The sequence below is a fragment of the Azolla caroliniana genome, unplaced genomic scaffold (genome assembly GCF_043228905.1).
Source record: "Azolla caroliniana isolate FFs.n. ecotype wild unplaced genomic scaffold, voAzoCaro1.0.p SCAF_2, whole genome shotgun sequence".
Classification (NCBI taxonomy): Eukaryota; Viridiplantae; Streptophyta; class Polypodiopsida; order Salviniales; family Salviniaceae; genus Azolla; species Azolla caroliniana.
The window spans coordinates 26,937,034-26,952,160 of NW_028230437.1; the positions used below are offsets into that span (position 1 = coordinate 26,937,034).

At 40.7% G+C, this 15,127-nt stretch overlaps 1 protein-coding gene across 1 annotated transcript; it reads left to right on the forward strand.

Annotated features, from left to right (window-relative positions):
• The first annotated feature begins 382 nt into the window (after nt 1-382).
• LOC147867932 (uncharacterized) lies at nt 383-14,890 on the forward strand. Its single transcript, XM_087315761.1, has 9 exons — nt 383-663; nt 1,165-2,190; nt 2,598-3,858; nt 4,835-4,899; nt 9,074-11,161; nt 12,501-12,653; nt 13,973-14,044; nt 14,167-14,308; nt 14,541-14,890. The coding sequence occupies exons 1-8, from the start codon at nt 436-438 to the stop codon at nt 14,284-14,286; spliced, it is 5,013 nt and encodes a 1,670-aa protein (XP_087171887.1). The 5' UTR covers nt 383-435; the 3' UTR covers nt 14,287-14,308; nt 14,541-14,890.
• The last annotated feature ends 237 nt before the right edge of the window (nt 14,891-15,127 follow it).

The window sequence follows — 15,127 nt, forward strand, 5'->3', positions numbered from 1 at the left end:
TTAGTGCGTTCAATGGACCCCCATTATGGACGAATTGTGTGCAATAATGGGACGCCCATAAAATAAATGTTTGAAGGAACTTATATGATGTAATGAGATTACCATTGGTAAGGGGAGCAAGATGAGATAAAGAGATTCTCTTAGGGAGGGTCATAATTAAAGCAACAAATAAAAGGTGGTACGAACCCCCATTAACTAGTGATGGCTAGGAGAACTAGCTACAATGTTTTCTAGTTCATTTGTCCTTGCATTATTGAGGATCCTTTTCTCATAGACCTTTAATGTTTGTCGTTGTTAATTTAACAATCATACAAAATCAAGAAAACTTTTATCAAGTCCCAAGTTGTGTTTTGCATATATAATAAGTTGCTATCATTCTCTTCATTTCCAGTACTAGTCTCTAGACATTCATTTGACACACAATTGTCGATAACAATGGCTACTAGTAACAGCAGCAGCTCACAAGGAATACCTAAATCACATGGTAATATTTGCTACCCTCCCATGACAGTTGTCTCCAATGGTATCCTCCAAGGTGACATACCCCTCAACTTCGCCTTACCATTGTTGATTGTCCAGATTGCCCTTGTGCTCCTTGTCACAAGAACCATGGGCATCTTGTTCCGACCCATCAAGCAACCCCGCGTGCTAGCGGAGATAATTGTAAGACTACTATCCTAATGCATTTCCTTACTCTTTGTGTGTGTCTCCATGCAGTTCATAGGTTCTTGAGTTTGTTCTAAATTCACACTCTCTTCTTGTCCCAAAGACTTTTGTGTTTTGCTTATTGTTCTGACTGAATTCACATTCTCTTCTTGTCCCCAAGACTCTCTGTTTTTGTTTACTTATGTTGGTTATTAGTAGATATGGCAGAAAAACATGGGAGGGTATGCGATTAAGGAACATGGATTCCCAAAGAGAGAGATAGGTGGACAGAGATACATAGGAGAGGAACAGAGGTTGTGCATGATCTTAGGAAAGCGGGATATAGAGAGCCAACACTATAAGATTTATGTTGGTGGATTCTCCTGTTTGAACGGATGGATTGATTAGACAGCATTGGGCATTCTAATGCATCGATTCTGTTGTCTATATTGATGCATGCATGTACATATTAGATTTGAGTCCAGATGCACTTTCTGATGAAAATGATGATGATGGCAGGGGGGTGTGGTCTTAGGTCCAACAGCATTGGGCAGAAACGAGCTATACTTGAAGACCATCTTCCCTCCTCAGAGCATGCCTTTGCTAGAAACTGTTGCCAACATGGGGTTAATGTTCTTCATATTCATGGTTGGGCTGGGCCTCGATCTCGATGCCCTAAGAAAGACAGGCAAACACGCGCTTCTTGTTGCACTCATCGGAATCGCGGTGCCATTGGCAGCATCCATTGGTGTGGCAGAGCTGGTGAGAAAGACAATATCCAAGGGGGTGAGACTGGTTCCCTTGGTTGTGTTCTTGGGTGCTCCCATCTCCATGAGTGCATTCTCCGTGCTGGTGAGGATCCTGGCAGAACTCAAGATGTTAAACACGGACATCGCAAAGTTAGCAGTGCCATCAGGAGCTTTAAATGATGTGGTCATATGGACACTATTGGCCGTCGGGGTAGCAACGGCTGGTCCCACGTCAGACCAGGCTAGCGCACTCACGCCCATTTGGGTGCTGCTGTGCGGTGCAGCTTATGGATTGATCATGTTGACGGTCGTGAGGAAATTGATGCGAATAGTGGCCGAGAGAGCTGTAAGTGCATCAAGAGCTCCAGGAGGTAGAGGCAGTGAGTTGTATGTGTGCATGACTTTGATGGCAGTCCTATTGGCTGGCTTGGTAAGTGATGGCATTGGGGTGCACCCCGTGGTCGGTCCTTTCCTGTTGGGGCTGGTCATACCCAAAGGCAACGAGTTCCCGAGGATGATGACAGAGAAGATGGAAGATATTGTCACAGGATTGCTGGTCCCTCTCTTCTTTGCTTCCAGTGGATTGAAGACAAACCTAGGGGCACTTCATGGCACCACCTCCATTGCTTTCCTGATCCTCTTCTTTGCTACGGCAGCAACTGGTAAGATAGTGTCCACATTCGTGACTGCAAGGCTCATTGGGTTGGACAATAGGCAAGCATTCATCCTGGGCTTCCTTATGAACACCAAGGGCCTTGCTGTTCTCATTGTTCTCAACATTGGTAGAGATCTCAAGGTAAATCATTTTCAGTACCAACTCACTCTAGATTTCCATCTATGTTTTTATGCTCTTAGAGATTTTTGAAGCAACACATTGATCCGGTACCATTGACATCTACATAAGTTTGTTTATGTATGTCTGGGCCAAGCCTAGAGGAGCAACTTCATTAAGAATTAATTCAAAACAATAATGCTGATTATGACATACCCTAATGGGTGGGATTAACGATGTAATCACAACAATGAAACATTATACCTAACCTAATGATTTGGTTACATGTTGGGGACTTCTTGTAATAATCACAATAATGAAACATTATACTGAACCTAATGACTTGGTTACATGTTTGGGACTTAGTGTAATACATTATTTAAATAAAGGTTTCTGCTTCTAACCATCAAAGGTTATGGGTTCTAATACAGGTATTGACAGATGAGACATTTGCCATACTAGTGGTGACATGTCTGTTAACGTCATTTGTAACCACACCAATGGTGATAACATTATGCAAGCCTCTTGTTAACGATGGCGACATGTGTCAAAGGCGGAGGAGTGTGGAGGAGGTAACCATGGGAGCTATTGGTAGTGAACAAAAGAAGAGAAAAGACGGATTATATATCTTAGCATGTCGATACGAGTCACGCCAGCCAGTGGCTCCAATTACAAATACTACTACTGCTTGTGCCAACCTTCTGGAAGCTATGAGAGGTAGCATTCAAGCGACATGCCCGATCAAGATCTACACACTCTCCCTCCTGGACCTCGCAGACCGTCCATCCACTCTCTTGGACATTACTGACATAGGATGCCCGAGTGATATCCCTGGCCCTTGTCCCTCCGATACTCCTCCCTTTCTCCCCTTTGTCTTCCCATCTTCTCCTCTCCTTCATAAGCCCGCAAACCACACCTTTGCAACACTCTCTGAAGTCGACTCCATGGATGAGGACATCCTCAAATTTGCATCGAAGAAATGCGCTTCTCTCATCCTCTTACCTTATCATCGACCCTCCCATCACCTATTCCGTAATGGTTTCCATAACGTGAACCAAAAAGTCCTTGACCATGCTCCTTGTTCTGTTGCCATCCTAGTGGATCCAGTTTCCATGGAAGTTACCCCATCATTCTTTGCCTTCAGTACTTACAAGGTGACGGTCTTGTTTATTGGAGGACATGATGATAGAGAAGCTCTTGCTATTTCCTTTAGAATGCTAGATCATCCTGGAGTTACCTTGAAAGTTATAAGAATGGTCAGTCCTCCCCAGGCCCAACATGATGAAATGGCTGGCCAGAATCTTGCTATGAGTAGCCTCAAAGACTCATCGACATTTCTTGATGAACCTAAAGAGAAGAATCTTGATGATGATGCCATATCCAACTTTAAGGGAAAAGCATCACAAGATCCATTTGTGTATGAGGAAGTGATGTTACGAGGACAAACATTGCTCGAGGACATAAAAGCTATCACAAAAGACATGAATGATGTTAATTTATTCATCGTTGGAAGAGGAAGCCTGAGGTCAAGACTAATACTTGGAGTTACAGATCAATGTCAAAGTGAATGCAAGGAGCTGGGACTTGTTGGGGATGCTCTATTATCGATGGGGCATGATCGCCATGCATGCCTTTTGGTGGTTCAACAACATCCTTCATGTATAGACACAAAGATACGAACTTTGAGAAAACCCTAATTGCCCTAATCATATATATTTGCACGACCATCATACATACATAAGTTTTGCATCTCCATAAGCATACCATTATGAAGATGTGAATCATTCCAATGCAACCAGAACAGCCTCATCATCACATCCACCGGCTAGTGACATTATTTGAATGGCTAATATTTTGTCAAATGAAAGTTGATTACAAAGATTTCAAGTTCTTTCACACAATAGTTCTTTGGCACGGGAAGACTGGAATGCCATGAAAAACATGGATCCATCTATGCTGTGAAAAGATTGATTTTCTTAAATGTGAGAAATAAAACGTTAGATAGATATATATATGACATCTGCAGTCCCTCCCAAATTTGTTCAGCAGTAAACGTATAAGTTTGGGCAATGTTTTTCCCTAAAAAACTCCCTTCCAAAGATAATCTCAAAAGGTTGCATCCTTATGCTTCGGGAAATATGGTAATAGGATATATTTTGTCTCCCATGAGAGTCTTGTAACCCCTTACCCCCTTCTGTGGATGCCAATTATAAAAATGAGGGATAAAGGTGAAAGAGCAATTATGTACAAAAAAATGCAACACATCTCTATTTCCCAAGGTACACATGTGTAGTATGCTGTGACATTCTACATAGGAATCATAATGGAATCATTGTTTAATACCTTTACAGTAGACAAAATTGATCCCCCCACATATTTATGTGTTACGTTGATAAAAGTATCACTGAAGGGAAAGAGTTAGTGTTAATAGTGATATCAATGCAAAGATTGGATATTCCAATGCAGAAGTTATAATTTTCACTCACGCAGAGATGTTTGCATTTTGTTTTGTAGCATATAAGTTGCGGTGGGAACATTACACCTGAGGAATTCCTCTAGTATATTAGAATAAGTACATTTCTCACAATATCCCCTAACATGATCAATTCCAGGCATGCTTTGGCTTCACTTCGACATTACTTGGTAACTTTATGAATTTGATTTACAGGTGTGCAAGCCACAAATCTGTTCTGGAATTTAGGCTCAACTTTCGAATTTTGCATCAAATCTAAGGTAGGATACACTAGTTAGTTCTAACAGCTCCGTTGTTGACATGCACAATGGTAGCAAATTCAAATGCATCAGAGAGGTTCAAATGAATTAGTACGAGTGCCAGTGCGTACTCAACAGCTTCCTTCGAAAAATATGTAAAACACAGGTAGAACATGAATATACAGGCAGGACTGAAGTTAGGGCAGTCGCTTAACAATTGAATTGTGGATCATCTTTGTGAAAAGCAGCAGTACCCAGAATAGAAAAGCCAAAGAACATTATGAGAGTTCATAAAACAGAGTTTGTCCATTTTACAACATGGAAAGATAGTACAACAAAATCCACACATGAATGAGTAGGTGGAGCCGTGGTAGTAGTACATTAGTTTGGAATGGGTAGTAATACACTAGTCATACAGTAGTACAGCAGGCTAAATAGAGAGAATGGAATCATAGCTGGGATAATTATGCAGAAAGGATGGGGTCATCACCTCAATACATTCGAACCCGCGACTTTAGATTCATAGCCTAGATGACTAAAGAAGGGCCCGTTATGATCTGTTACTGCAGATCCAGTAGGAACTGTAACGACTTGTTGAATAATGGTCGGCCCATCACGGGATGAGCGGAACAGAAAGACAGAGAGAGATGGACAGTCACGAAGGCAAGCTGTGCAGGGAATCGAGCCATGCGGTAGTGACAGGATAATCGAGGTGGAGGTCCGCATCGTTGAAGAGCGAGTCATCTTCTGGAAGGATCCATCCCACCTCCCATGACTCGCCGTCAACAGAATCAGCTGCTCCATCAGGTAGCGCAAAAAGCTCGGATGGGAAGAGTCCGCAGAAGTCGTCCTGATCGCAGGTGGAGTGGATGCTACTTCCGCAGGACTGAAACGCGTCACACTCGACCGCTTCTTGTCGATGCTGCACCCTTCTTGATAGCTTCTTCGCATGGCGATTCCTATCATCATCGGTGCCATAGCTTGAGTTCAGGCCGGAGGAATTAGGAGAAGCAGAAGCAGCAGGCAAGGAGACCTCATGGACAAGGCGACGCTTACGGTTGGGGAGCTGAGGCAGAATCATGAGGGGAATCCTGCCTTCTTCTCCCTCCTGCGCCGTTTCGTCTTCTACTCCACCTTGTCCGTCTTCTCTTTCTTCTTCTTCTTCCTCCTCCTCCTCGTCGCTGGAAGAGTCGGTTGCATCAGGGTCTGTGCAGATGACCCGCACAACACGCTCTTTGGGAGGAAGTGCTGCTGCGGATGCAGATGAGCAGATGGATTTTGGGAGGGGAAAGGAAGCAGGAGCAGGAGCAAGGGGGGCGGAGGGGTGGAAGGACAGGGGGATGGATCTCTTGATGCGTCGAGAAACGGTCTTCGAGGGTTTGAGGAGAGGCATGGCGATGGCTATGGCTATGGCGATGGCGCAGAGAGACAGAGAGAGAGACACACACACACACACAGACAAACAAACAGGGGAGGGAGGAGGGGAATCGAATTAGCGCGCGAAATAGATGGGGTTTAGAGTCTACTGCCCTATTCGCGCCCTTTTTTCCCGCCAAGTGGTTAGGGTAGGCGAATCGTTTCGCGCCAATTTTTGGGGTGCCGCCAACACATCAGAGCCAGGCTGGCAAACTGAGTGTGTTCTCTTTTTGACTCGTTCCTCGGAGCTTAGACATTGGCATGGCGTCCTTGTAAGTCGTGGCCATGTATGTCCCCATGGCTTTCACTATGAGTTTGCATCTGCTCATCATCGTGGCTAAAGAATTTCTAAAAACCTTCCAAACGTAGGGCGAATATCTGAGTCTACTAACATGAAGTTAAAACCAACTCTTGAATTGTAAGAGGATTTCATATGAACTTCTTGAGAAATGCTACAAGGGAATATGTAGTTTCCTATGGGGAATGCAAAGAACATGAGTGGTCATGGAATTGGTAATAATGAGTTAGGAATAACTACATATTAACACCCTTCAAGGAGCTAAAATGGCCTATTAAACTACGTAAGAGAGGGAGAGAAAGATTACATCTTAAAATGTTCTATTGTTTCTAAGAACATCAAACCAATATAAATACAACTAAATATGTCTAGGGTACTTTTAAACATCTCCAACATTGGTTATCCCAATCTTGAGGGATGATTAAAGCAAGGGAAACACCGTCTGTGTTAGGTGATAATGACCCTTCCTATCGATGACAAGGGTGACTTGGTCGTGGTGTAAACAATCATGGCATATATCATGACATATTGTGATTGCCCAATCTATTGTTGTTCCATTTAAGTGTTGTGGTCAATATCCCACTTTGTGTAGCCCTTTATTGACTTGTAACACAAAAAAGAAATAATGGAAGTAAAGGATGAATGATGGTTATTTGTTGGTGGGTTATTCTAGTCAAGATCCTACTTTATATAGCTCTTTATTTACTTCTAACACAAGAAGTAAATGATGTAGGAGACAGATGTTATAAATTATAATGGTTATTTGTTGATAGGTTGTCGTGGTCGTATTATTATCTATTGACAACTTTTCTCTATGTCCCTCAAGTTCTAGCAACACAAGTCCCAAAGATCAATTGTCTTCATACATCCATGACCTTGTGTTGTGAACCAAATCTATGTTCGAAGAGTTAGTGGTATATCTCTCTTATTTCAGTAAAAACAACATGATAGCAAACATAACATTCTTCTTAATCCACCTCCCTAATTGGGAAATCCATGCGACCATAAATTTATGTGTATAACCATTTATCTCAAACTCTAACTAATAAAATAAGGTAAATAACTGGCTTGCCTTAACATAGTGCATAGTATAAGGCATATATGTCTATAAGTTTTGATGATAAGTCCCTCTAATGAAGTGTGGGAAAACAATGCATTGTAGTGGCCCAGCTTCCTTCTCAACAATGTTGAGGGATTGATCCATGTTCTTTCGTGTCCAATTTAATGATATTAGTTTGGATCACTCTATCCTCTTTTACTTTAATCATGTTTGGATGTGCGCAATCTAGGCGACTTTGGAATTAGGGTAATGCATTCGTACTTGCATCATGTGGATGTGGTCAATATTTCATCACCAACAATGTGACTTTCATGTATGCACATTGATTTGCTTTAACAAGGTAACTCTTGAGTTCCAAGTCTCACAAACCATCATGAGTAGATAGGACCCATGAATATACCTGAAGGTTAGACAAGTTATAATTTACCCATTTAGTCTGAAGATATTCTTGCTTTCCACTTTGTTTGAGACGAGGGTATGGCAAGTGCCTAAGTGACACTCTACCTCGAATGCGCTCGATTGTACATATTTTCTATAGCCTTGACGTGCATATCTATCCTTGAGTAGAGTTTGGATTGTGAAGAAGAAGATGGATTAAACAACACCTTTACATTGCTTACAATAGATACACTTTCACATCGATGCAAGAGACCAAAGCTAGTGGGCATGCATGCTTGTTTTAGTCTAAACATGCTAGCCATGATCTGATATACACCATTACATGCGTTGTGGGTTCAAAATATTTGCTTCTCCTAAACTACAAGATACATCACAAACTAACGACCTTACACGAGCACTGAAACAATATTTACGACCATCACAATTACGCCCTAATTCTCTTTCTCTCTCTCTCTAGCGTGTGTTTTGTTGTACTATTGTATGACTAGTGTACTGCTACTACTACAAACCCAATCGGTGTACTACTACCGAGTAGTGCTAATGTTTGGGTTTCCTTGTACTAACTAGTTCCTTGTACGTAGTAAAAAGGTAGTTATGGTCCCATCGCTCAAGGTATGTTCCCCTATCAAAATAGTGGAGATAATGAAGAGTATATATATGTGTGTGTATATATATATATTATATATATATGGGTGATAGGCATTAGCGAGGTTGGGACGAGCAGGGGCCTCTAGAATACATATTTGTGTGCGTGCAGTGTTCAGGAAATACTTACATACTGATACTGTATACATATGTGATATGTATGTGATATGTATGTATGTACAGAATGAATGATACGTCGTCGATCGAACCAGAGCCTCAATTCGCAAATCACGAGATTAAGAAGATCAGCGTGCACCCGGAGATGATTAGATTAGAGCGGGGCATATGCAAGGCAGAGCATGATTGATTGCTCTGTTTTACAAGAACAAGAGGTTAATAATCAATTTTTGCTGCTACTTGTGTATATGGCCTTCTAGAAACTTAGCCTCTCCTCCTGCAAGATCACCCACCTGTTTATATATGTAAAGACAGTAGCTGCAGCGGCCATGGCTGCCTCCACAGCGACTTCTGTTGCTTTCGACTACCTCACTATGAAGCATCCCAGCTTATTTATATTTCCACAGGAGCTAACATCGTTATGCAAGGCTAATTCTAGATCACATCTCTACCTACTCAAGAAGAAGAAGAAGAAGAAGAAGAGCAATGGGTGTAGGCCTCCTTGCATTGCCTTCTGCCTTTGCACCTCGACTAGTCCCTCTGATCCTCCAGGTTCACCTGCCCGTGGCCTTCGATCCATCTTTGAGTATATCCCTCCACTCTCAGACAACGACAACAACGATGATGACATAGTCAAGTGGGACTTCCCCCAACTCATCCAATTCCTTCAAGGAGAAGGATCAACAATGATTACATTGCAAGGTTACGATGAAACACCACCCTCCGGGAGTACCCCAGCGAGGGATTCCACAGATTTTTCAAAGGAAGAAGGATCAATTTTAGTTAAAGAAATTGAAGGGGAGATAAGTAGTAGTAGTAGTGTTTTGGGAGTTCATGAAATGTCAAAGCTGGGAAGTTCAATATCAGCAGTAGAGATGAAAGGGGAGAGTATGCAAGAAGTAGAGCTTGAACTCGCAATGAAATACAAGAATGTCCCCCATGCTCTGTGGACTAGGCTTCTGAGAGGTTTGTGCAGACACGGAGAAGTGGAACTAGGCATAGAGTTAATGAAGTGGATTCGTAAACACAAGCTCATTAGGGCATTGTATGATATTGATCTGTTGAATGCTGTCATAATCGAGGGTCTTGGTGCGAGTGACAGGATTAACGAGGCAATGTCTTTTGTAAATAATTCAGATGTGAAGGGAATGCAGACTTACAATGCATTGATGCAGGTATGCTGGAGGAGGAAAGAGTATTTGGGGCTGCTTGACTCGGTTAGAAGGATGAGGGAGGAGGGGCTGAAGCCTGACATCGTTAACTACACATTTGCAATCCAGGCATGTATCAAGAGCAAGGTAGGGAGTGATGCAATTGTGGAGCTATATGAATATATGTTGGAGGACCAAATCCAGCTGGATGAGAAACTCTACAATCATGTGATTTATGCACTTGCATCTGCAGCTGATGCCAAACAAAGCATACGCCTTTTGAAAGATATGAAAGATGCAGGGTTTATTCCAAATGGTGCTGCCTATACCTTTATTATTTCTGCTCTAGGTTACACAGGGAGGATGGCTGAGGCACAGGAAATTTTGAATGAGATGAAATCTTATGGGCGGATACCCAAACAAAGAACATATAACTCACTAATTAGAGGATATGCAAGAAAAGGGCAGCTAGATTTAGCTGAAGAGGCCATGCGTTCTATGATGGAGGACAAAGTGCAACCTGATGAGCAGACCTACAACATACTCATTGATGTTTGCGTAAATGCGCAGAACCTGGAGAAAGCCTGGGCTTTATTCCAAGAGATGAAAGCTGCAGGGTTGCAGCCCAGTGCATTTGTCTATGGTAGGTTGATGACTGCATTCAAAGCAGCTGGCCAATGGTTTTCGACAATGAAAACCTTACGTAAAATGGAAGAAGCAGGCATTACTCCAAATAGGCACGTGTATAATATTGCAATAGATGCACTTAGTAAGCACAGGAAGGCTCAAAAAGCACGGGAACTATTCAAGAAAATGAGATCCGAGGGCATAGAACCTGATGTAATAACATGGAACTCACTTATAGAGTGCCATTTTAGGGCAGGTGAAACAAATATGGCATTGCAACTCTTTTCTACGATGAAAGAAGAAGGATGTAAGCCGAGTTCCCACTCTTACAACATTCTCATATATTGGTTAGGGTGCCTAAAGTGTTGGGACGAACTCAAGTGCATTCTTGAAGACATGAAGGGCATTGGCATTGTTCCAAATGCTGTTACATATACTACATTAGTTGATGTGTACGGTCAATCTGGGAGATTTCAGGATGCCTTTGAGTGTTTGGAGACGATGAGAACGCGATCATCAAAGCCTGAAGCAAGTGTTTATTGTGCATTAGCAAATGCGTATGCTCGACAGGTATGTGAATTTTGTACTGCTTATGTTTATAATGATGTGTAATAGAAGTACTCTAGAATAATTGCTTCCATATATCCAGCGCGAATATATTCTTCATGACAGTGCCAATCACTTTTCAATAAGTGGTAGAATCCTGGTTTGTGAACTTTCTTTATGAGTTTACATCTCCTCATAATCATTGCTAACCAATTTCTAAAAACCTTCCAAACACAATGCCAAGATTATTTATATTAATATAAAACTGAAACAAACTCTTAAATTGCAGGAGGATTGGAAATGCTACAAGAGAAAATGTAGTTTCATATGACAAATGGTGAGAACAAGAATTGGTAATGGTTGGCAAGAAAGAAAGAAAGACATATTAATGTGTTTTAAGAGTGGCCTATGAGACTGAACATGAGATTACATCTTAAAATGCTGTCTTATTTCTGAGAACAACAAACCAAATTAAAGGCTACACAAAAATCTAGATAACTAGGCACTTAAGATTCGAAATTTCAATAGACTGAAACGTTCGCCTTCAAAATATTTCCATCCTTGTCCGATTCAATATGGAGAGATCTCCAATGTGAGGGTGCTGGGTGATAATGGTCTTTATTTGTCGTTAAAGAAGGTGAGGGAGCTGGTTCAGATGGCTGTGTACAATGTGTATGACTCATTGCTATTGCCTGTTCTATGGACTGTTTCGAGTGTTGTGGTCGATATCCCACTTGTGTAGCCCTTGATTGACCTGTCGTGTGAGGAAGGATGAAGTCAATGAAAGTTGTGATGGCTCTTCATTGATGAGTTGTAGTTGCATTCTTGTCCCTCAACAAATTTTCTCTATGTCCCTTGAGTTCTAGTAAGAAGCGTCCCAAGCACGGTTGATCTTTATATTCCATTGCCGTTTTTTGTAGGCTGGAGCCTTGTTTGAAGAGGCAGTGGCACCACCCTCTTATTTTATAAAAAACAGCAGAATGGCAAGCATAACATTTTTCCAAATCGAACCTCAAAGGCAGAATTGGCAGATCCATTTATGCATAAATTTATGTGACTCATTGCATATTTACTGGGATGCCAAGGGCTTCAAGTCATTGTATGAGCCGATCAGGTAGTACAACGTTGAAGGCTCTGAGTTTGTTCGCAGTTTGCATGAAGCTATGAGGATGTTTCTATTTTGAATCTAGGTTTTGTGATATGCTTTTCAAATCACCTGTTTAGAATCATGGGATTAATCAAATACTTTTGTTGTTTGAAGCAATGTTAAGCAATGTTGGATGTTGTGTTTGTTTCTTTCGTTTGCAATAAAATCTGATGGCGTTTGCATTTGTAACTCCTTGGTTGTTTTATTATTGCACAGGGACTTTGTGAGCAAGCTATGGCCGTCTTCAAAAAAATGGAAGCCGATGGCGTTGGGGCAACTATAGTCATGCTGAATTCCTTGTTAAACTCCTTCAGTGTAGCAGCTAAGCCAGAAGAGGGATTGTCTGTGCTTGATTACATGCTTCAAAATGTAAGCTCATCCAATTTCCTTGATACTAAATGTCCTTATTGAAAATTGGAAGGGGTAATTATGGATTTGAATTTATATAGCTTTACTGATAGTAAATAATTTAATCTAGGGTTCTTGATATGTGGAAATAGAAGTGGGATGGAAAATTTGGAAGCCATATGGGAATGATGCTTAAGCATATACATTATATATTTTTATTCTTTGATTTTAAATATGTTTAATTCTTAAATTTAGAGGGCAGAAAGAGAATAGAAAACGGGGGAAAAACTGGGAAATTTAGTAAAAAAATAAAAAATTGGGTCTTGCTTGTCTTAATTATGCATTCCGAAAAGGCGACTTGAAACAGCAGATGACATCCCCTGTGACTAATGTTTAGGAAACATCATCACCTACCCATCATGGACAGCTTATGGTAGCTTTTAAAGCAGAGTAAATTCTAGACAAAACAATGCCCTAAACCCTGCTCGCAAGGGGTGATTGGAATCTGATGTTGACATGGCAAACTTCATTGGTTGCAAAGAAAGGGCAGAACTTGTAGTTTCTAAAAATGCCTTGCAGGATCACAAGATTTAAAGGTAAATACATATTAAAAAGCAGCGAATTTGGACTTAAACTTGTACGCAACCAAACTTCACCTTTCTCCACTGAACCGCTTTGGCATCCTCCTCTTGTGAGCATGAAAAATGTTTTTGACTTCTTTAATATTGAAAGGTTATTGTCTTTTGACCTTGGTTGAATTGTATTTGAATGGATTGAAATTTCACATGCTATTCCATCGCCCATAAAAGCTTCACATTGATGATGTTAATCTTCGTTCTCCTTTGGCCTCTTTGTGGAACAATGATCTCTAAGAGCAAACATGGAGGGTTGGAATCTCATTTTCTGGTTTCTGAACTAATAATAATAATAATGTTCGCAAGGTTATTTTATTGGGAATGATAATAATGTTGTGATCCTGTAAAAGAAGGAATAGACTGGCATTGTCAAAAAAACTGAACACTGTCTTAAGTTTCTCAACATAATTCGACTGAACAGCTTGGTGGCAACATTTCACTAGTTTGCATGTAAAAGCTAAATGCAAATTCAACTTGACTATGACTAGGGCAGAAATGATCCTGATGACTAGTTCGTTGTCTCTTATATGATTATGTGTTGCAGATTAAAAAAGAACTTAATTTCAAGAGGGTACCAATATGTCAAATGTATTTGATAGCTTAGACCTGACACTGGTTATTTGGAAGAAAGCGCAGATATTAAGACGGTCTCATGTAGTTAAATTTATCAAACTTTGCTGATATCTGAATGGTTGGTTGGATTAGGGAATGACGCCAGACCTGGTGACGTATACAACCCTAATGAAGGGCTTCATCAAGGCTGAGAAATTTGATGAGGTATGATGTGGTGTGCAATACCAAAAGGATAGTGTGAGGAGATTTAATGTTAGTATTTGGTGGTGTTCAATATAATAAGGATACTGTAATGGTATTTAAGGCTAATCTTGATTTTATCCCAGGCTGTGCTTATTTATGACAGAATTAAACAAGCTGGCCTTACTCCAGACAAGAAAGCCAAGGACATGCGTCGATTTATCACAAAATATGCTACAAGAACTAATAGACCACAGCTAACATGATCATTTCATGGGCGAATGAAAGGTACGTTTTTATAACTGTATCTTCAATTTCTATTTTGTGTCTTCAGAATCCTAATGTCCATCATTGTGATTTTCGTTTCATTTGGCATTGTAGGCATTAGGGAAGCTTATGCTATTATGCAAGAAAGATATTAGAGCTTTCTGATGTTTTGGGTCCCAATCAGCTTTAACATCTTTAAGTAAAAACCAAATGTTATTATGTCTACCTGTCATAAGTCTGTTTCCTTGACCAGATAATATGATCTCTTGGATAGGACCGAAGTCATTTTTTGGAGATAATGACTAAAAACCTTATTTCAGTATGGGCGACATTGGAGGGCGTGGATGGTTTTTAGTACATCGTGTGCAGTGCATTTGAAGGTCACAAATGATGGATCCTACAAAGGACGTGATCCCTGATCTGTTATAGTCTTGTGAAAAGATTGGTCTTCATATTACTTTGTCAGATATGCAATCACGTGGTGCCCTTGTATTTTGGGATAAATCACATTCATTAACTATGGTTGACCGAAGGGAAGCCATAGTGATTTAATCATTTATTGATTTGTTACACTCTCCTTGGAAGGAAAATTGGGAGAACCTAAGTTTTCCTTTAGAAAAGAAAAATTTCAGGTGCGAACAATTTGTGACATAAACATCTGCTATTTGTTATAATAGAAATTGCTACCATCTCTGTTTTGATGTGATTAATGAACGTCATCAAATTTTAATGAATAGATTTTGTGGTTTTTGTGTTTATACATTATCTTCATAAACGATGAGGCAGACCATGAGGTGGGGTCTACATGCTCGACAAATTGCTAGTGCTGGATCTATTGTA

Excerpts from the sequence above, each read along its gene's own strand:
- LOC147867932 (XM_087315761.1), top strand. The coding sequence starts at position 436 with ATGGCTACTAGTAACAGCAGCAGCTCACAAGGAATACCTAAATCACAT. Across the intron at positions 4,900-9,073 it reads AATTTTGCATCAAATCTAAG|AAACTTAGCCTCTCCTCCTG; the intron begins GTAGGATACACT and ends ATGGCCTTCTAG. Across the intron at positions 14,045-14,166 it reads AGGCTGAGAAATTTGATGAG|GCTGTGCTTATTTATGACAG; the intron begins GTATGATGTGGT and ends ATTTTATCCCAG.